We start from the raw sequence: 23,473 nt of genomic DNA, 5'->3' as shown, positions 1-23,473 counted from the left end.
ATAATGAAATTGTAATACATGTTTCAACATTGCAAATGTGAATATTTATATGATAAAATTTACAAAGTGTTAACAATTTTTAAATATTTGCTAATGAAATATTATTGAAATGTTTCTGTTGAAATCTTAAAATAATTCTTTAAAGCAAATATGATGGGGTATACAGGATGATTCAAAATAACCCGATGTCCTTGCAATGCCATATTCTTGAGCAAATTCTGAGACGATTTTTCCTTTTATAAAATTTTGTCCAAAGCTTAGTTTTTGAGTTATAATTGAAAATAGTTTGCTACTTACGAGTCCGATACAACGGACAGGCAGGGACGAGCAATGCGTCATGAGACGACAGTAAACACTTGACAGTCTCATTATACATTGTGCGTCCCTGCCTGCCCGTTGTACCGAACTCGTAAGTTGCTACCTATTTTCAATTATAACTCAAAAACTAAGCTTCGGATAAAATTTTGTAAAAGGAAAAATCGTCTCAGAATTCGCTCACGAATATGGCATTGCAAGGACATCAAGTTATTTTGAATCACCCTGTATATTAAGGATCATTAAATATGCGGCAACATTGTGATTATAAAATTTTATAAGAGTATCTATAATAAAAATTAAGTATAATAAATATAATAAGTATACAAGTATAATAATAAAATTTTTATAAGTATCTATAATAATAAAAATACATATATGTTGTATTAATCTGTTAATTGCGTTAAATTGATTAATAATTTTTTTATATTTATTGGCGACTCTTCTTTGATTATCTTCAGCTTTCCTCTTATTACCTACGTGCTTGCGATTTTTTTTGGCAGTATTATAAAATTTAATGCGTACATAAGTTCTTTGAAGAATAAATGCAAGCGAGTGACAGAGAGTAGAAACAGTTAGAAAAGGAAGAACTTTGAAAGAGAGAGACAGCTACTGTTTGTCAATGAGATCTCATGCTCTCCCCTTCCTTCATCGCCCCTCGCCACCAAGCTGTTTCTAGCTCTCCCCTTACTTCATCGTCCCTCGCCCACAACCGGTTTTCCTGAGGTAACCTTCTCTCTATAGATCTTGGGTGGCGACGGCGGCGACGATCACATGATTTTTGACGTTGTAGCACTGCTTGCATCGTCGTTTCGAACATGGCCGCGGCGGAATGCGAAGCGAAGGAGAACACATCGTCGGACTTGTTAAAATCAACGGTTCTGTCTGATGAAACCGTCAAGACGATCGAGGAAGACGAGGGATCCGCCATTCCGTTGCAGACACCATGGACTTTCTGGCTGGACAAGTAAGAAAGAATAGTAATAAATTTCCCTCGCATAATCGTTCCACTGTGTGACTCGTCAATGCACATACAAGTGCATCACTGACGATGCATTCCGATCTTATCTTGCTGATTATTGTCAAACGTCATATCGTAAACATTTTGTAAGTTCCACGACACTCACGACAAGTTTTGTCGAAGGGTCGATTCGATATCTATAAGGTCGTCACCTTTAACCTCGCTTTGTTTAAATACAAGACAATTTTAAGGCGTAATAACAAGCTGTGTTTTTATAAACACAACACGTTTTTCTCCTCACAATCGTCATTGCATCAAAGAAGCGCCTTTACATATTCATATCTTGACGCAATGCATGAATAATTAATTATGCATAAATATTTTGTGCAGAGTAAGAAACAATAAAATTGTTAATTTCACTAATGATGAGAACTTCATTAATATATTTGATTATGTACTTAAACAGAATATTTCAAAGATAATGCTAAGTCATCAGAAGGTGATAGAAAATATGTAAAATAATTAATGTATCTAAACTCTGTTTTGATAGTTTGAGCCAGTTCTTTAAAATGTTTTAAATATTCTGTATTAATTTTTCGTATATAGATAAACAATATATACATATATATTTTTATGTGTGATAAAATGATCTATTTCCTTGTTTTGTTTGTTCAACTGTATTGATTAATACTAAATATTCTTAAAACACTTGTTGAATTAACAGAGCCATTCATGGCACAACTGCCGAAGAATACAAAGCCAATTTGCAGAAGATCTATACAGTAAATACTGTGCAAAATTTCTGGGCAGTTTTTAATAATATACCAAATGCTGGACAAATGCAGGTATAATAATTAAAAATCTATACATAGAGAAAATAAGTTTGCTGATGTAATGTACCTTAGACTGATATTTCATTGTTTTTATTACAGGTTAAATATAGTTACCATTTAATGAGAGATGACAGATACCCTTTATGGGAGGACAAAGTGAATCAAAAGGGAGGAACTTGGAGATTAAAGTGCCATAAAAGTGATACTGTAGGTATTCTGATGTATTTATGCCAATATCAATTATCCTCTAGATGCGTACTATAAAATCTTTGATGGCATCTAACATATTTTGTATTTTTTAGGCAGATGTATGGAAAGAAGTGGTGCTGGCAGCTATTGGAGAACAGTTTAGCACACATGTAGCACAGGATGATGAAATCTGCGGAGTGACTGTATCCATTCGTGATAGGGAAGACCTTATTCAGGTATATATATGTTGTAAATTGGTGTGTTCAAAGCCTGACAATGTTGCAACAATATGTAATCGAATATTTTTGTTTTTAGATTTGGAACATTAATGCTACACTTGAATCAAAAGCTACAATTTTGCAGAAAGTTCATTCTCTAGTGCCTAATGTGAATTTTTTGGGAGAATTTTATAAGCGTAAGTCTCTTAATATTCTGTTGTTAGAAATCGTTTGCGATACAAGAAACAATACTGTTTATTTTACAGCTCATCAATCCCATCATGCGTACGGGAGACACTGAATGCACATACCAACAGTGTGCTGAAAATGATAAATCGTTAAACATATGAAACATTATATATATGATAATATGTGATCTATAAATAGATGTTCATATGTTTGTAATACGAAAAATGTCTCCCCCATAAAAAAAACAGAGCACAATGAATATGTTAAAGCTGTCATTATATATATTTTAAAAGTTTGTTACTTGTGAATTGTTTAACTCGCGTTATGCGATACATTGTTTACACACTGGACTCCATATATTTTAAAAGCGAATTCCTATTGCAACTGTTCACAAACGCGAAATATATTTTTATATTTACAATCCCCGCGTTTGTTTATTTATCACGTATTCTTACAGGTATGCGTAATATTTCGAAATAATAATTTTGACACACACGCGCACACAAGATTTCTTTGTGATTTCATATGCAACTCCAATGAGACACAAGATGATTGATTAAACCTGCTAGAATATTTACGAAATTTTTAGGTAGTTTTCGTTGAGTGTAGTTGATGAACGATAACCTACACATCTACACATGAAAACGGTTGTGTAAGACAAGACGTCTGGCGCTTGCCGCCTGTTCTATTATTGATTGCGATTCATTCCATTTTTCTTTAAGAATTTATGAAATTTATCAACGTTATATCAGAAGTGACATTTAAAATTCTGAAAACAAAATAACGCAAAATTACACAACAGAACAAGGTAATTGCTTACGTTTATTAATACATATAAAAAATTCTGACTTTTCTTGAAATCCAGAAAATAAGTATTCGTATCAAGTTTTTTTCTACGTAAAATGTTATCTCAACATTCGACTTGTAAATACAAATGAGGCGTATCCTCACGTTATTGAATAATTCTGCAATTTGTGAGATAATGACGAGATATAAATTATATATAAATCTTTCGTTACTCTTATCTGCATCTATTTAAACATTTTTATGTAAAAGGACTGTATGTGTAAATTTTAAAATAAGATTTAAATTCAGATTTATATCAGATGGAAATTCTGTTCTGTGTAACAGAAAGAGAAATTCTTTATTTGTTTTGCAGAGAAAATAATAAAATTTTAGTTAGATGAAATATTGTGAATTAAATTCGAATGACAAAGGCCAAAGATTGTTCAAGCTATCGATCGGATGCCAATTAACGCGATTAAGAAATTCCTTTGAGCACTTTGCAAAACAAATTTGAATGCCTAATCAAGCCCCTTATAAAGCTAGTAACATCGCCCGACTACTTGGCGCCGAGTTAACATTTTACGGCTCTCCGACATTATTCACATTGACATCAACAGAAGAATGCGCAGATGTAAAATGTAAGTTTGTTCAGACAATCGATGACTATTAAACTAGTTTTCGATTAGATTTAAATTATGTTTCCAATTTACATTTTTCAACGTTCACGTCGAGTGTCAACTGAGTGTTACGAAAAACATTACTGACTTGCTCGTTCACACTACACAAGTCACTTTTGCGATAACAAAATACATGTTAGGCGTTATTTTTTTTCAAAATGCTATTAAATATGGATACAATTACATAAATTAAAATTTTATTAATTAAACCAGTAATTAAAATTGAATTTTTAACTTGTCAGGATCAATGTTTTCGCGATGAGCTATGGTTTCTACGAATGATGAAAGTATAAGAGAAATCTCACGTTTTATCTCATTTTACACCAACACACTTGATTACACACATTATATATTTTGGTCAATTCGTTAACCGATGTTAGATTTACGAAATAGAAAGCTCAACCGGATGTAAGAGTTCTACCTTCTTTAGTTGGAAAATATTGACTTTGCGCTTCAACTTTGCGCGGCTGAATTACAAATTTGAATCATCACTGTACACACAGAACCAAACTATTCCGAGATGAGAAAAAAACATTCCATCGATCACTAACTGCGAACTTGGTTCTCTTTCAGTTTCGCGATACATCACGCTAATAAATTACGGCGCATCGCGTAACGTTACGTGCCAACCTTGCGTACGACCTTGCCTTGTGACAGACACACGAGTGTACGATTATGCATGAATAGGAACATTAGCAAAGTCGCGGATACCTCTCAAGAGAGATGACACCGATACGGAGTCTTATTACTCAGATGCGTAAAAGTTTCTCTCACCTGAATCACCGCCGACAATTATCTTCAAACAGCGACCAGTCACTTTCGCAAGAGTCGTGACACTCATAATCGATCCGTTACTAATCTACTTCCTCTAAAACTATCGTTACGTTTCGAAAATCTCAGGTAAATATAATTTTTAATTGTAGTTGTAATTAAAAATTGTTAATTTCTATTCTCTAAATTTATGCATAATTACAATTAAATTGTATAATTTTTTATCGCAATCAAAAATTTATTTTTTATTATTATATTTTTGAAAAATATGTAAAGATATATGTATAATGGAACGTACATAAATTGACATTTTTAAAGAACTTTATAACGTAAAAAATTAATACTCGAATGACATTTTAGCATATGCGAATTTCTTTGCCTCGCGAAAAATCCAAGTCACAATTCGCAAGCATTATTTATTTTTCTATTTATTCGAACGATCTATCAGTTTTTGTAGCTGTGATGAAAGAGAAGATTAGAGAAGCGAGGAGCAGGAATAAATTTTCACGGGGGCCGGATTAATTCCGTAATCGCCGCCTCGGCACCAGACCAATCTAGCACGCGCCGCTCATTATCAATTCAACTAACTGTCTGGCCAGTACTACCGATCCAGGATCCTCTCTGTAAGCAAAACATCCGAAGTATGGGATTTCCTGATTGCCGAATGGCGCCTCGCTGTGGACAGAACGCCGCGTGGACTACGTAAGTATGTATATACACATATATATATATATATATATATATGTGTGTATTTTTATATGATACTACACACACATATAGCAGACGTACTGTTACATACCGTCGTGTTCAAAAATTTATATCCGAATTCTTACGCGCGACATTACTTGACGAGTCAAAGGCAGGATATATTTTCAAAGCCTCTATTCGATGATAAAAAAAAAGAGTCTTCTCCGAAGTTATTTATCGCATTTTTGTTCCTCTACATACGTATGTGTGTTATAATGCTATACTTATCGTTTATTTTTATATAAGTATGAAAAGTTCTATGTGCATATATTTTTATCAAGTTTACTTCTATAAATATAAATTAACATTGAGTTTAGATATAAAATAGGAAAAAATTGTTTAACTTGGGTTTAACGGATTTTTTCTAAAAATAAAATTAAAGAAGGAAACAGAGAAGCAAAAATCTTGATAAAAATTTGATAACATTTATTATTTTAAAGTTCGTTTCAGTTGTATTTTCTACTCTCCAATGTTTCTTCTCTCTTTCTATAAATATATTCTGCAAAGTCTGATTCTGTATGTATATTTTGTCTTGTTTTAAATGCAAGAAAATACAGTGGAATGTATGGAAAGTATATAAAATTGGCATTAAAAATTTCCGTTTAACGCAGAATTAATTGACAATCAATATGTATTGATGCATGCATATCAATCATTATGCTTAAAAAATATTTTAGAAATATACATGACTTTTTTACTGGCATCTCTTCGTGGAAATTTTCAACAGTGAAAATTTAATTATTACTTCATTGACAGTTTTCTGCTTCATACAATTTGTCGCGTGCTATCACGCGCGCGTAACAAGCCGATTAAAAACTTAATTTAACAATAAAATTGCATGTTAGCGCATACAATTCTGCAAATGCAGATCCTCGATATTCGATATTTTTTGTTATTCGTTGATAAATAGTTTATTCCAGTGAAGCGCGATTAATATCAGTAATTTTGCAATATAGCCTGTGCGCTGCGTGATTTATTTGACAATATTTAGGAACGGCCTTCAGAGGCCGAGCGGTGGACTTTTGCAAACAAAATAAATACGTTCGCGACGGGGCGCGCGAATTCTTACTTCATATTCATCCCGCGCGTACATCCCGCCTCCTCCTAATAAATTAATAAATTTTATTTCGAGATAGTCATCTCGAAATTCTCACGGAATTCCCTATCACGCTCTGCCAGCTATTAATCAGTCGTAACATTGTTCTCGTCGTCGGGTTCTGCATTCCTGCACGCGACGACGACTACAACATCTCGTAAAACTCTAGCTATAATTTTATAGCACGTTCTGTTTTATATTTATATATATATACTTAACATCTGCAAATTACGATCGTAATTATCGACTATCCGGTTCTTTGTTCTTTTTTTTTTTCTTAATGTTCTACTCGCTTATCGTCAAAGGTCAAACCGGTAATGATCCAATAATTTACGACTTGTAATTAACGATTTCGCGATTTCAATTATCATTATCGTTACTGTCTCGTCCTTATGGTACGACGACCCAGGGAATTACGCGAATTCCTGATCGATTCTCGTATGAGGAATCCTGTATTCCAAACATCATCTCCAAACTGGAATCCTGTTTCTGGTTTTTCTGCTGTAATCTGCGTCAATGCGACGTTTCGCTCGCGGATCTGCTTTTTATGACCACATTATCATTGATCGATCGTAGGAGACAAGCTCCTGCGCATCCGGTAACGATAATGTTGACCGGAACGCGATTCTCATCACTTGCGTATCGCCGACGCACAAATTTATCTGATTTAGAGAATTGAGATATAGATTTATATTCTATTGTATAGAAAATGCTGTATTTTTCTTCTTTTAACCCTTTCGTTCCCACTGTAGTTATAGATTTACTAATTATATATCGAAAGTAAGAAAAAAAGATTTTTCTTATTTACAATAATTTTACAATGCAAATTATTGCACATGATTGTCAAAAAAAAAATAAAATTTATTGCCAAAGAGTAACAAATAAAAAAAGTCTTTAAACGTTTTTAAAATGTGAAAATTTTTTATAAATGATTTATTTGTTATGAAATATGTACGAAAATACGAACAAATATTTTTTTTGTAGCTATTAAATAAATTGGGAACAAAAAGTTAAGATTATTTTTCATTGATTCATCAGAAATTCAGATTGGATTTATTTAAATAAATATATAAATTTTTAAATTGAAGCCTATTTGTTTCTTTTACGTAGATCAAGTAAAATGTAGAATAAATGTACTACGATCTAAATTTTTTACGCATTTTTAGAAAAATCAAAGTCATGTAACAATTGCATAAGTAACTTATTTAATTAAATATTATATGTACAAGTAATTGAATAAAATAGGTTTTTATTCTTTTCGATGTGTTACACTGCGCGATGAAAAACAGGAAACAATTTTCATTCCTACTTTCGACCCGCTTCCGCTTTCTCGTCCTTCTGCATTCCGTTGCAATCAATGGGCACGGGATTCATTGTTGCGCGAAACGATCAACGTTGCGATGCGAATCGCGCGAATTATTCGAGATGCGTCGAATGGACACTCGGTTACTGCGGTTAAATTTGAATGACGTAATTGCTATTGTACAGTCAATTGGATTTGGATGTTGAAAGTGTGACTATGGTGAGTTGAGGTTTTAATGCTATCCAACCAGGGAAGGAATAACTCTACTTTCGCGAAATACTAAGGAAATACAAAATAAAAGATTTTTAATGCATTAAAATAAATATATATTTTTTATACAAAGTTTTTCTTTCAAGAAAATCAGATTTAAAAATGCCGAAAAATTCATGTGTATGAAGTTAGCCCCACACTTTAATAAAATTAAAATAATCGAAATTGTACTGCATTGTACTAGTTTTGTACCAAATTGTACCGTAGTTAATTTTTTGAAATCACGCGCGGATTTCCAAAAAATCGAAATTTTTGAATTTTTTGAGTAGCCCCACACTTTTCGAAAAATGATTTTTTCTCGACTGTACTACATTGTACTAGTTGTACCGAACATTGTACCGTTTGAAAAAAATTCCTAACAAATTTGGATTTTGAGAAAAACGAGAAAATTCCGCGTTTCGATATCTTAAAAAATAGCCGATTTACCATAATTACGTAATGTCCAAAATTTTTCGATTTTCTCGTTTTTCTCAAAATCCAAATTTGTTAGGAATTTTTTTCAAACGGTACAATGTTCGGTACAACTAGTACAATGTAGTACAATCGAGAAAAAATCATTTTTCGAAAAGTGTGAGGCTACTCAAAAAATTCAAAAATTTCGATTTTTTGGAAATCCGCGCGTGATTTCAAAAAATTAACTACGGTACAATTTGGTACAAAACTAGTACGATGCAGTACAATTTCGATTATTTTAATTTTATTAAAGTGTGGGGCTAACTTCATACACATGAAAAATTCCGTATTTATTTGAAAAAGTGGAAATTCGTGAGAATTATAAACTAGTTTTTTTTCACATTTGTGTGTAGCATTGGAGATTAAATCACACAAATCGTTGATCTCATTTCAATTTTAGGTTTTACACTAGGAAGTAAACAACATTGATATTTTATGTAATATCTACTTTAGAAGCAGGTTTAATTCCGCTATAATACCCGGTTTCATAGTCAAAGTACGTCGGAGAAGTTGTAACTTATATGCGAATCGATGTCCTGTCTACAGAAATTCCGACTATAGAATATTAAAATTTCGAAAAAAATATTGACTACGTGTCAACTTATTTTCACCACAAAAATTTTGGATTTATGCATTATACGAATTTTAATTTAGATTTTAACAGTAGGATTGTGTAATACAAAATCAATAAAATTTCGATCAATATTTTTAAATGTTGTAATTATTAAATTATTTAAACGTTACTAACATAAGCACATATAGCATCACTTTATTATTTGGCACAAGTAAAAATTTAATTAATTTATTATCATATTCTTTCGAGTTGAAAGATAAAAATTAAAAATTTTATCTTTCTCAGGAAGTGATTGAAGTACTTTCATAAAATTTGAGAAATTATGATTTGAGCTATTCGTTCATTAAATCACTATTTTAATATATTAAATTATTACAGAAATTATTGGTCATAAAAAATTATTATTTGTATTATAATTATTACAAAAAAATTAATTCAAGAATTTGAAGATTGCTACAAATTGATAGAAGTTATACTTAGCATGGATGATAAATTACAGATCAAATTAAAATAAATTTTTCACATTTTTTAAATCTATTTTTTTTTTACATACTTCCATATTCATAGTTTTCACTTTTATCAATTTCTCACCGTTCTCTAAAATATCACTCTTCCGCAATGCGTAATATAGACAGATGCATTGTTACATATATCGGTGCATTATGTGCTCGCAATGATGAAACACAGATTTATTGGTACGGGATCGTACATCTTCCGGTTGCCACAAATTACCCGCGTTTCGCGCGTTACAGAAGCAGACTCCACCATTATCATGTCTACGTGCGAAATACTTTTATGTGAGAACCCACGGTGCCCTCCTATTGATCTTGCTATTACATAATTATTGTCATTAAGCCGCTGAAGATTCTTTCTCTCAGCGTGAGATAGTACCGTTAGAAGAATGTGGGATGAATTTATACGGAATTTGTGAATTCACCTTTGACGCGTCCGGTTCATTTAGAAATTTGTTGTTGACTCAACGAACCGTTAAATCCTTAAACGGCTTAAGAATCATTTTATTCGCCGATATTATTATTACACCGAAGACCATCCGCATTCTTGCGTAAAAAGTTTTTGTAATAATGATAATTTGTGCAAAGTATGTGCATTTTATCTGCGATATTTATCGCACAATTTCTTGGTGACATAATGTCAAGTAGGAACACGAAGAACTAAGGTGTGAAAAAGAAGCGAGCATTATCGCGACAAATATCACATCGCCGGTGCGGCGCAATTAATCTATTTTGATCAAATTTCAACGAAACATTATTCTTCAGCGGAATTAACATAATATGAATTGCAAAAAATGTTTACGGTTTCTTGTGAAATCTATGCGCGTCCAAGATACGTTTTGCTTAAACACGCAATTTTTTGCGAATTTATTTACTTCAACAAGACGCAAAAGCTGAAATTATAAGACGCAGTTACGTAAAAAGTAAAAAAAAATCAAGAATTTTCAATCATTAATTACTCGAAGATATAAGTATCTTCTTATCGAGGAAAAATCGATTTTAAATTAGTCGAAAAATTGGTGAAATGAAAAACGTTCTGCAATTTGTATGAAATTATGAATCGATAATTCATACAATCATTACATAAGGAAAATATGATTCTCAATCGCGAATTATTTACATCACGACAAATATGGACAAGAATTGCGCTTTACACTGAGCCGCGCGCTTAGATTGTGTCATTCTGCTTTCCAATTCAATTAACCGTCCGCGAGAGTCGACCTCGATGCCGCTACGAGCGTCCTTTCAGTCGTTCGATATCATCGACGTGGAAGGATATCTGAAGAACGCGTCGATTTTTACGCCTTTACTCGTTAAAGAAGCGGAGAACCACGGCAGGAGGTCAAGGGACACCGGTGCGCGCTAACTCGATTCCCGATTAATCAAGCTACGGCCGCATCAGCGACGACAGCGCATCCGTGCGATATCGAATGCGTCATTGCTTTCGGCCAATAATTTATTTGTTGTTGTTTTTGAAGAAGATTGTTTTCTAATATCTTGCTGCGTGTAATGTGTTACTTCGCGTGTTAATTTAATCGCTTGGAAAAGATTCATCCTAGAGCATAATGAGTTCTACTGGCGATTCAATTCAAATTTCATGGTGCTCGTGCGATGGTAACAATATACCGTCATCAGCTTCTAGACGATTTGAATCCCACGATGATCTCACCGCGGTGGCAATCAGTATTTTTTTTTTCTTCTCGCTGTTAAACGGCGCGGTTGGGCCGATGAGATTACTAATCTCGAAGGATTACTGAGAACGGCATTTGTTGCGGTAAAAGCAGGTGCACATTCGCATCGTATAATTGCGCGTATAATGAGAGGTGTGTTATGCCGACGCATGTACGCATTATGAGGCTGTTACGCAGAGCACGCACATGAGCACGCTCGAGCGACGGCGTTTGCGTTCTCACGTTGGTCGTCGCCACGGAAAAGCCTCGTACTGCCATTGTTCGATTTGTTACGCGTGAATTTTCCTGAACTGTTCGCACATTCCGCAAGCGTCCACGCCACGCGAATCGCACAGCGTGAAATTTGCTAAGAGAGGAGAAATAAAAATATATTAGAAACTTTTGAAAAGAGAACATATAGGAATTTACTTCGTGAGTTCGGAATTTTTAATGTAATAATTGATTTTTCTATGAAAAATATTCGAGATAATGTTTCACTAAAATATTAAAGAATTTTCGCAATTGTCCAAAGGTTTCAAAAGTAATATCTGATTTAAAAAATTACGCAATTAATTTCCAGAAATGGGTTAATCATTGAAGCAACACGTTCTGAATTAAAAAAAGTTTCATCATATTTTAATATTCAAAAATTACTCGGCAGTGTTGAAAGAAATTTAGCTTTAATGAGATAGGATAAAATATCCTTCGCCAAACTTTATGTACATATATATATATATTTTATCGCTCAATTAATTAATCACATCCATAAGTTATCTGAACGAAATCTATGCGACCGCCGGTCGTTCGCACGGGAAGGGACGAATGTGAAAGTGAAATTAGGAAATGATGTACAAATTTTATATTCGTATGCTACGAGCGCGCGGCGTATAAATAACTCAACGTGTTGGCGTTATGCGCATCGCTGTTACGAATTACGTTTTACCTGTCTGCAGCCTTCCTGACAAACCTGCACAATCTGCCCCGATACGATCGCATACGGACAATCGGTGTCGCTTTTAATTGACACTCCGCTCATGCGCTCATTTGATCGTCCCCGATGTGATACTTGTCCGCGATTAATCATCGCAATGTATACTTTTGTCGTACACTTTCGTGAGCTGCTCGAAATTTCGTGGAATATACGAGAAGAATTTTTTTTGTCGCAGCAACAAAACCGTCTCGCTGCTGTTATACATATTCCATGCGAAAGAAAATTTTAGAATATGTATGGACATTCCACATTGAATATATATGGACATCGTGCATGAGCCATTCTGCATAAACCACATTATTCTGTTAGGCAAATAAGCTTGTTTATTACTGCCGTAAATTTTTTTCTTTACGTTCGGGTTTTATGAATTGCAAAGATATATCTAATTCTGCTCGATAATTCGTATTATTTTTTTCAGTCTTTAGTCGGTTTTTTTTCTTGATTTTGACACGTATTTCATTCTCATATAACAGATGGCATAATAATTTAATATCAGAGGGAATTAATAACTCTTTGGTCGTTTATCTTCATAAATTAAAAATACAGTAACAATATACGTACATATTTTATTAAATTTATCGAAAATTCATGCGTCGCTCGTGGCATGAAGTCATTCGGCTGTAAAATAGCTGCGAAAACGACTTTTACAGCTTCACGATGACCGAACGTAATATCAGATGCAGAAAAATCTGGCGTCAGGTCTCGGTTGAGCCCTTCGGAGAATGCAACCTAAGGATAATGAGGTAGAAGAACCGGACGATCAAGATTCAGCCCTTTTTCAGATGCATCTTCTCGAAGCAGTCGCTTCTGCCTCGAGATGAAAGCGCAGTCGGTCGTTACACTTCATTCTAAAGCTTTCAGAAAATTATCCGCAGTATTTTTCGAACGATTGCGAATAATTTTGACAAATGTTTAGAATACAAGGTTTTTTGACTTAATTATTATATACAATTTGCGGCAAAAATTAAACTATAATATATTTGAGCTGATTAAAATTCCGGGAAAGGAGAGTCATTTTTCCTGCTCCAAAAATTGATGATTTTGAACAATAAAAATATCCCGCAGAGGAATGTCGACGCGGCGCCGAATAAAATTAAGAAGCGCTTTTTTGCGTTTTCTGCATATTTTTGAACTCGCGTCAGCGAGTTCTTAAAGCACGTAAATATTAGTATAAAGTAATGTAATTTAAAAAATACCATTTAATAAAAACATTTTTTATTACAACATTTATATTATAGCGTTAATGAATCTCCACTTCGGCCTCATCCGGTTTATCTATGTTGTGAGAACCGTAAGCTTTCTTCGGCCGCGGCTTATAGTAGCACTGTGCGCCAAGGAATTTCGGCGCGGCGCCGAATAAAATTAAGGCATGCCGTTTTTTTGCGTTCCCCGCATGCCTGTCGCGTCAGCGTGATTTCCTAGAGCGCGTAAATACGTTCCGGATCCGTGGACTCTGCTCCTCGTACTGACGTATGCACGAAATCCGGATAGATGATGAAAAAGTGGGGACGTACACTCGGTGGCGCGTGGTCACCGCTGACGCGCAGGCCAACATAAAACGAAGCGGCAAACGAGATCGAGGCTCAGTGTGTACCAGGCGGTCGATCGCAATACGACTTGTCCGAGGAATGAATACAAGCTTGTTGGTTGTTTAACAACAATCGTGACGACAATCGATAATCGTACGCGTGTGATCGCACCTGTCGACGTGAGAAGCGAGTGTCGCGGCGTGAAGAGCGAACGAAAAGCGCAGGAAAAGCGCAGGAAAAGCACGATGACAAACAGCGCGGCTTTGATCGTGAAGGTCACCACCTGCGTTCTTCTTCTGGGATGCTGCGTGACGATGCGAGTCACCGGCTCGGCGATACCGATGTGGGAATTTCTCTCGCGGGATGAGAAAGTGAGTATACCAAAACGAATTAATCTTTGACCGATTATTCTGATTGTTAAAATTATGCAAATTATAAGAGATTGGGTACGAAAAATTTATTGTTTTTTTTTTTGTTAAATAAAATTATCAATTTAAGTGGAGTTGATTTGAATTTTTAAACAAGATTTTCAAATTTTTGTCTCAATAAAATAAAAGGATGTAATATCAATAATTAACATATAAATTGTTCCAAATTTATTCACTATATAATTTTACGTGTAAATCTGATTTTTATATTCGCTGATTTTGTGGTCATTAAATCTCTTTCATTAATCTCTCGTATGAACGAGAGAACGATGTTTCTCTTCGCGGTATCACTTATACAGCGGACTTTCACCGAACAATCGATGCGTTTTATTTGAACCACGTGTTGAGCATACTCATCGCCAGTGGTCTTGTGTTTATGCAAATTTCTTAGCGACGATACCGCATTGAAATATTTGTTGAGTTGGTATGTAATAAATGTAGAAATACAAAATTTATTTCATAGATTTACTTGTAACTTGTAATATTCAGAAGTATCTTTAAATTTCAAGCGCTCATTAGAAATTTTTATAATAATTTAAAAAGAAATAATTCTTTTATATTTATTATTTATTCAGCACGTGCACTTGTGTGAATTAATCAAAATCAATTTGCCGCTTATTTTTTATTTATCACTACTTAAGATATTAATCCGATGCAGTATGTAATTCTTAATTATGATATTTATATACATACTATACTTAAGTTTATGATAATATACTTAAAAAAATGCTAATATTCCCAAAACTTGACAAAATATTCAGTATTTCAGACATCGAATGTGTAATTAATTTAATTTTTTAATTTCTTTTCTTGTCTTTTTAATTTCTCTTCTTGTTTTATAAATGCCAAACAAGCTTGTAAGCAGTAAAAATCAGTTTTCGGAATTAACGGCGGAGCTAGCAACATTTCATCTCAAACACTTTCTGAACACTCTTTAAAAATAGATGTTACGATATCGCAGTGCTATTCTCTAATTGATAAAAATTAATTCGAAAGTATATAAATCTTGTTTTCTTTTTTTGATAAATATCGGACAAATTATTGCGCTAATCTGATACTCATTTGTTACCGTCGTAAATCTTCTGATAATGCAAGTAATACGAACAAAACGTTCAGTATTAACGAGCTGTGGAAATCAGGAACTTCATATTAATCTCGATGTTATCAATCAATAGCCGGATGTTGGCTATTGCAATTTTATACTCGGATCGCACCCTTCATCTTAAAGCCCCCATATCTTCCGTATCTGTCTTTAGCATCCGTGGGCGAGAGACGGCCGTAAAAATCTGAAAATTACCGCGATTACGACGATCGGCCGCCGCGAAGATAATTATGGCGACAATTAGTTGTCGCCGTGACACCGTAATCGCGTGGATTTTTGCAAGGCAACGAACGCATAAGAGGTCATTGGTAAACTCTGCTTCGAGAAATTAGTTAATATTGATTTCTGACATTTATTGGACGATAATAATATTCTTTTATCGTCGAGTTGTCTAATAAAATTAATTAACTAATTTAATTAATGAGAAATATATATCAATCTTTGATTTCTTCCAATCTATTTTTATTTGGCGACACTTATTGCAAACGTGTATTGCAATTAAGAATAGAACGTAACGTGTCTAGAATCTTAATCGCCGAGCGTTGATTGCTAACTTGTTGACTTATTGCGAGTTATTGAAAGTGCTTCGCGCTCGTGACCAAGGCTGTACACGTGATATTTCGCGGCTGCATGCACCGGATTAAATATGTGCATGTAATACCGCCGGAGCAAGTAAAAGCGATCGCAACAAGTAAGCAGCGAGTTGAAGTTCAAGAGCACCGCAGCGTATCTAGAATCGGTTTCTCGGTAGCGGGTTCAATGCACGGATTAAAGATCGATTTCAGCTGACTAGACAAACTGGAAGACGTCGTGTTGGAAATAACACGAGATTCAAATAGCCATTCAAAGCTTATACATCTATTTTAGATGCAAATTAGTTTATTTTCTTGCAAAATAGCCGTTTAAAATCTTCCCTAAATACTCGAGCCTTAAATGAATGTTTAAATTTGGAACAGAATGCTTCTCTGCGTACTTAATGATATGAGAATACAAATATCGCTGCTTCGGAGTGCACGGGCGTATCTCTGGCGTAACTACGACATATAGTCATTGTCTTTCCGCACTAATTCGCCTGCAGACGAGAGTCCCGCTCATCTCCGCTTTCTCCAAATTTCCGGAATCGCGGCGGAAACAGGATAATAATCCATCACTGACCATATATCCAAGGCAGATTAGTCAAGGGTAATAATCGCAGTAGAAAGATATGAATTAAGAAACGTTAGTCTTTCTCTCTCTCTCTCTCTCTTTCTCGTGTTCTAACTTTCAACTTAAATTGGCAGGTATTTAATAATTATATGAAAAATTGCAAGCAATGTAAACGTGAGGTGAGAATAATACACCGATATTGAGAAGCGTTTTAAAAGACATTCAACAAATTGAAATAAATTTTCAATATTCTTTGCGGCATCTATCAACTCGCCACGAAAACTTGCAGTTTCCTAAAATTACTTTTATGCAACATGAGTTGTAGATACATGTTGAATGACATCAGATAGCTCGATTCGCTCGATTTGTAAAGATTAAGTGAAGGAATAGTGTATCTATATGTGCCAAAAGGTGTCGAAATGTGCGCGCGACGCGAGAATAATACAGTAGAATAACAAAATCGTAAAAGGACACCGCACGGGATACCAAATCGTGTCGTCACAGGAGTGTCATTAGAAATTCTAAGATCGCGTGTACGCATCATCTAAGCAAACCGCAAAAGGTGCGTGTGAGTGTGTGTGTGGACATCGTTCTCGTCATCGATGGTCGCGGCGCGAGATTTATACCAGCGAAGAGACAAAAGGTTATCGCGCAATCCGATACGTGACGGACGGGACGCATCCTGCATACACATTCGTCCGTTATAGCTGTCGGTTCCGTCGTCCGTGTTACACATTACCGAGTTTCACCGAACGCGATCAGAATGCGGTCCGAATTGCGCCCACGTGCATCTTTATATATGTATATATTTTTTTTTTCAAAGGCTTCGCATAAAAGAGAATTAAGAGGGAAAGAAACTTCATATAAGAGAGGATAAGTGTCATATTGGCGAAATAAATTCTACGTTGGAAGGGAAACTCTGTGTTGAAATCGATAATGTTGTAAGCGCAAATATGTGTTCCGAGAGAAAGTGTATAATGCGCAAAATAAATTTCGTCCTTTCCTCGCGCGGAGGATTACTCCGGTACATCATTCTGTTGTCGCGGTGTCCTCCTCTTCCATCACGATTCCTCCTCTCGCGAATGAATCAATCCGCGCGTTCGTTTCGTAAACGCACAGGATCAATAGCCGTCGCAGCGGGCGACAGGAGTCTCAGAATAAACTCGCGCCTTTCTCGTTTCAGATGAGTCACTTGTACGAATTGTTCAGCCAACAAGTGGCACGGTTTTGCGCCGATTCGTCGAGGCCGGACTGCAATAAGAACCTGCTCGTATCCGGCATACGGAATCTGGCCAGTATGGATGACAATGTCCTCGACAAGCTGGACCCATATCAGCGCGGAGCCAAGGAAATGAGTATGGAAGCGTTCCTATACGTCTATACGACTGAAAAGAGTCGTTTCTTTTTCGCGATTATGCGAACATGCAAATGAATCGGGAATTCTGATCTTGACACTCCACACGACCTCGCATGCAAGTCACTTCACGTAATATTTTGCTTATAGTTTGGCACGCCATGGTGGGTGGGAGCAGATTCTCGTCGAGAGTCAGCCACGAAGGTGACGAGTCCTACTTCACAACCGGAGCTGACTTATCAGGTAGGTGTACTAGAAATGATTGTTCAAGAGTCGCGAATCTTTCGTTGTCATAACACTATAAAACTTTTATCAAATAATAATAATTATTTATTTTAACAATTTTTGCGGAAAAGAAAACTAATAAAAGAAAAAAATGTAGAGAAGATTGAGAAAAGTATAAAAATCAACATTTTCTTTGATACATTTATCTTTTAATTTGTAGAAAATAATTTGTAGGCACAAATAATCAACTCTTACAATATGATTATTTTATCTAAGTGTCTATTTGAATTAATTGGTTTGTCATTTGCTGCAATTTATCATAATTAAAATTGATAACATAATCTTCATGCATTTACATTTACATCGATATTGTTTTTCAATTTACACATCTTATTACACAGAAAACATTATTTCCGTCAAAATTATCATAAAGCCTGTTATTGAAACGTGATCGAATAAAAAATAGATACTGTGTAGAACATTGGTTAATTTGCCAGCCGCGTTGTTTTTTTATCATACATAATCACATAATCACGCAGCGAAAGGAAAAGCGCCCCGCGCCAACTTATTCAGAAAAGAAAAAACAATATTTATGCACTCGCTCCTTTCTCGTTTCGGGAATCTCTCCGCGATCGCGGTCTCGCCAACGGAAACACATTGTGCCTCGAGAAAGTTTCAATCGCGGTTTCGATCCCGCTCGCGTTCCTAGAAAGTCTTTTTTTTCCCTTAAAGAGATTGCTCCTGATAGATGTAAATCCTTGCTGGTTGTTTTCGGTGGAGCACACGCGCTTTCTCTCTTTTTCCAAAAAAAAAAAAAAAAAAAAAAAAGAAAAATTGCGTACAAATACTGTGTATCTTACGGATCGCACCGGACCTGATTTAATCGGTCCGGACTCTGTAACATTGTTAGTCATGTTACGTTTATCACACGGCCACGGATTTGACGGGCGTGAATTATGAACGCGCAGACAGACGTCCGAGAAATGCAAAATTTCACCGCAAAGTGCTTTTCTCCAATTCCGTGGCACTAAAATAATTAATTCCTTAAGACATTTCTTAATAAAAAAAAAAAAAACTTATTCCGTCTCATAAAATTTAATTCTCATCTGTGAAAATAATGAAAGTGAATAATTACGAACTTTTACGACTCCGCTTAAAAAATGATGATTAAAAGACACCGATGCGCGATCTGGATCTCATCTATTCGATTTCGAGATAATTTCTGCAGAATTCGATTGATTTGTTATTTGATAAAATTGATCGACACGCCCGACGATTAGCGTTAACAATAGCTTAGGTCATCGCACGCCCATTTCTAATCGGGATTCGGTAGACAGTGGTCAGATTGCGAAAGGAGGTCACTTTTCTCGATGTCGATGATGAGGGTTTCGGTGCGGGGGCGCGTCGCGATAGCTTTCACATTTTCTCTATGGCCCATATAAACATGCGTACGCTAATAACGCGTGGACACGCGATGAAAGCTAGTTTTGTAATTTCAAGCATTTGCCGATTTATCAATTATCGAGCACGAGCGATTTGACGGAGAAAAGAGAATGTACGAGAAATGCTGTTATTATCGAAAGAGTGTACGACTTAAAGATGGTTCTCTTTTGAAGATCCAACGATTGCTCGCACGAGATCCAATATGAAGCAAACTGCATCAAATTAAAACTGTATTAAAAAAAATTCTTGAAAAATTAGAGATTTTCGTTGAAGAAAAAAAAAACGAGAAGAATGATACCAATATTCTTCTTCTCATTCGGTTTCGTAAAATCAGTGGCGATCTTATCGTATATTCGTAAACACGTTAGCCGAGAAACTTATGGAAATTTACCGATATAGCCTCGTTAGCTCGCTGGAATACAAATAGATACAGCCGTGTTTATTCCCGCGAGGGCAAATTCCTGCACGTCTGCCTTGCGGAGTCCTTGTATCCTACAAATTAGCGGCATTCAACTAGCTGTCGGAAATGAAGAGAACACGATCTGACGTTCGGATTTGAGTTTCGTATTATCATAATGCGGAGGTCACGTAGATTTAGGAACAAACGCGTCCGACGTGCGCGGAGTGAAAAGATTGCGGCCGTTGATCCAGAACGATCATCAATCGCAAAAGCAGAGAACGCGTCAGCTCTTTTTCTTTTATGAATCCGTCTACTTTGAAATCACTTCTTTGAATGTATTCGCCGTCTATTGCGCCATAAAAGCGCCCACGACTCGTAAGTCGCTGATTATATAAGGAATAAAATCTAAAAACAATTTGTTGAACATCGAAGAGCGCATAGAAGTTTATCAATTATAATCGCACATAATATTAAATTATAACAATGCAATTAATTATTATAATTATATAAAAATTTGTCGAAATTGTCAGAATTGATTCCAAGCGCTCTAACATTCCAACAGCATAATTCAATATTCTCTGCGTGAAATCGTCACGATTAAAAAAATCTACGGCGCGCAAATTGTACGCTTACGCGACTTCAGCAAGACAATCTGAACGAAGTATCGTTCGCATGGAATTAGCGTTAGCTGCACGTACTTCCTGGTATCCGTTGCGTCTATGTAAATGGATCTGTTACTTAATCGCCTCGACCAACGTCAATTTCGAAGTTAAGTGGTCACGCTGGCGCGTTTACTAACGATAGTCCGTCTCTCTTTGATCGTTTCAGTGAGCAGCGGCAGCGAGACGAACGGCCTCGGCGAGGAGACCGCGGTGAACAGCGACTACGTTCCGTCATCGGTGCCGAGCGGGCCGTATTTGGTGGGTCCGATGGTGATACGGGTCTATCCGGACGGCCGACCGGTTCCGGAGGACGAGAAGCGTCCCTTGCCGAAGGACGAGGACGCGGACGAGCTCAAGTATTCTCGTCTGCCGTCCATCGAGGAGATCGAGGCTAAGAGCGGCAGCACGTTCTACGGGAAAGGCGCGAACGAGCGACTGGTCGCGGCCAGGAGGAGGTCCTTCGTGGTCGACGAGGACTATCGACGACCGGAACCGATACGTTTCCGTGGTAATCCGCTGTCCTACGAAAGGGCGATGTTTCGAGACGCGGTGAACGAACGCAGAGTGCGTTATTACTGAACACACAGCTCTCGTGTCTCTTTCACACGATGAGAGATACCTTCCGCGGAGCAGCTCGCTTCGAGATACAAGATTTTCAAAAGCGGCGCCGAGATGTGCGATTGTAGCGAAGAAACATCGCCGAGATGGTTTGTTCTTTGCGGTGCGAAAAGATATAACGGAAAACACGCGGGAAACTTGAGGATACAAGCGGTACCAGTTTGCGGTCGCGTCGCCGATGGTTGACGATATAGCAATAATCAGTTGTAATTACTAATTCATTGTCGACGCGCATTCTAATCTATCTGATATCGTGGTTACGATAAGTACAAGAAGAAAATTGTTTTTCTAAAACTCTCTCGGATGTCAACGATGAGAGGAGTATACGATCATTAATGGTAGACATAATTTAAAAACTTCATCTAAGATAAGAATATAAATCGCATAAATCAGGAAAAACGAGGGATTAAGTCAACCATATAAATTGGAAGCTTGACGATTGGTCGGTAATTAAATTCCTAGGACGCGAACGTTGAGAAAGATATATGCATATAAATTTGTACCGTCTCGATAACACGAACAATCGCCGACCATGAATATTATTTAGTTTCCGCTTATTTAATTTCATTCATTTACTATATTTATTTAATACTCAATGTGATTGTCATGGCTTATGCAGAACTTCGACAGAAAGAACATTGATTAAATTTCATCAATTAGATTAGATTTCGAGGCTTAATACAAAAAAATTTACAAACTTACATATTATTTAAATTTGTTTTGCAATAATTTGGCAAAATAGCAATTGATTATCAAGTTCTCATATATTATTATTCCATAAATTTAATGCATATTATACATACATCATTTTTCATTGATATATAGTATATTATATGCGCCATTGCGATTTGTAAGAGAACCAGTGTACCTCGCTGAGAATTTCCATTTTTTGTATATGAAATATGTTATCACCTTAATAACTGTCGAATATTATGCAAAGCATTTGTGCAAAATATTTTAATTAATTAATAGTGATTAATTCACTAGGAATTTTTCCATCGAAAATTTCTACAGCTAATTTCACAAAACGGCTCATATGCTATCACGCATTTACGTGACGATTACAATTGATTATTATATCTATGCATACATTTTCGCCTTGTAGATACTTAATACATTTGTCGCGATTAATTTACACTTCGATAAAATAGGACTAAAGTGTGATAAAATATAGAACGTAATATATAACGTAATGCTACATCCGTAATATATATTTGAAACGAGATTAACATCAAGACAATGTGATAAATTAAGACTAACGCGGTGCCTATATAGAAATATACACAATATAATATATACACATATAATATTGTATATATAACTATTGTGCTGTATAATAGTGATATTATTAGAATAGGGATATGAAAAAATTATGTTAGATGATTTCTACAGCATTCTTATATATTATTTTTATACCTTGAAAATTGTATAAACTGATATGTCAAAAACAAGTACATAATATAACAGATATTAACAGATATACTCGACAACGTATACTCGATACATCTTTGAAACTTGTATAATACACACAAAAATAGGTAATAGTAAAATATATTAAATAAAGATATATTCATTCAATAAAATCTTATTTTATTGTAAAAACAAATTGCACATAGATCCTATTCCTAGAAAAAAAAGTTGACGCATCACAATTATATACTATTATTGTAATTAAATCAGCGATTTATGTGTATTAATAGTTGATATATTTGATTGATAAAACTTCTATTTTTTGCTAAACTATATAAATTAAGAAATTTATATTACTTAAAAATATTTCTTTTCTTTCGTAAAAAGATAAAATAAATTGCCTAAAGATATAAAAGAATGAAATTAGAAACGGATCTATAAAGTCTAAAAGCCTTGTTGGTTTCACAATAATGAAACAAGTATATGTTCAAACTTTTCAAAGAGAAAGAGAGAGAGAGAGAAAGCGGAGAGAAATAAAAAATGTGGAAAGTATAACTAAAATAAACAGACCTCATATCATATGATTTTTTCTACATTTTCC

At 35.2% G+C, this 23,473-nt stretch overlaps 2 protein-coding genes across 4 annotated transcripts in view; both read left to right on the top strand.

The window, feature by feature from the left end:
- The window catches only part of ETHR (ecdysis triggering hormone receptor), an 86,781-nt gene extending 83,655 nt beyond the window's left edge, over positions 1–3,126 (top strand). For both annotated transcript variants that reach the window (XM_012374066.2, XM_012374063.2), the window contains 6 exons: positions 1,109–1,282; positions 2,001–2,121; positions 2,209–2,316; positions 2,412–2,534; positions 2,614–2,713; positions 2,783–3,126. In XM_012374066.2, coding sequence (XP_012229489.1) covers positions 1,109–1,282; positions 2,001–2,121; positions 2,209–2,316; positions 2,412–2,534; positions 2,614–2,713; positions 2,783–2,817 — 661 coding nt within the window. In that variant the 3' untranslated portion in view covers positions 2,818–3,126. The remainder of the gene's footprint in view (positions 1–1,108; positions 1,283–2,000; positions 2,122–2,208; positions 2,317–2,411; positions 2,535–2,613; positions 2,714–2,782) is intronic.
- Positions 3,127–3,281: 155 nt separating this feature from the next.
- On the top strand, positions 3,282–23,045 carry Reg-5 (Rhythmically expressed gene 5). Of its 2 annotated transcripts, XM_067351388.1 has the most exons (5): positions 3,282–5,068; positions 5,388–5,641; positions 17,944–18,115; positions 18,265–18,357; positions 21,011–23,045. In XM_067351388.1, the coding sequence occupies exons 3-5, from the start codon at positions 17,944–17,946 to the stop codon at positions 21,421–21,423; spliced, it is 678 nt and encodes a 225-aa protein (XP_067207489.1). In that variant the 5' UTR covers positions 3,282–5,068; positions 5,388–5,641; the 3' UTR covers positions 21,424–23,045. The 2 variants fall into 2 exon arrangements, with proteins under 2 accessions (XP_067207489.1, XP_012229502.2); XM_012374079.2 differs by lacking the exons at positions 3,282–5,068; positions 5,388–5,641 and adding an exon at positions 13,815–14,455.
- Positions 23,046–23,473: the final 428 nt, after the last annotated feature.

The sequence above is a fragment of the Linepithema humile genome, chromosome 3, assembly GCF_040581485.1.
Source record: "Linepithema humile isolate Giens D197 chromosome 3, Lhum_UNIL_v1.0, whole genome shotgun sequence".
NCBI classification, from domain to species: Eukaryota; Metazoa; Arthropoda; class Insecta; order Hymenoptera; family Formicidae; genus Linepithema; species Linepithema humile.
The sequence above is the reverse complement of the archived record's forward strand: the minus strand, read 5'-3'. Positions and strand labels throughout refer to the sequence as shown.

What these genes read in the sequence shown, in the direction of transcription:
- Reg-5 (XM_012374079.2), top strand. Translation starts at nt 14,330, where the DNA reads ATGACAAACAGCGCGGCTTTGATCGTGAAGGTCACCACCTGCGTTCTT. An exon ending in GCGCGGAGCCAAGGAAATGA is followed by an intron (nt 18,116 to 18,264) that starts GTATGGAAGCGT and finishes TTTTGCTTATAG; the next exon opens with TTTGGCACGCCATGGTGGGT. An exon ending in AACCGGAGCTGACTTATCAG is followed by an intron (nt 18,358 to 21,010) that starts GTAGGTGTACTA and finishes TGATCGTTTCAG; the next exon opens with TGAGCAGCGGCAGCGAGACG.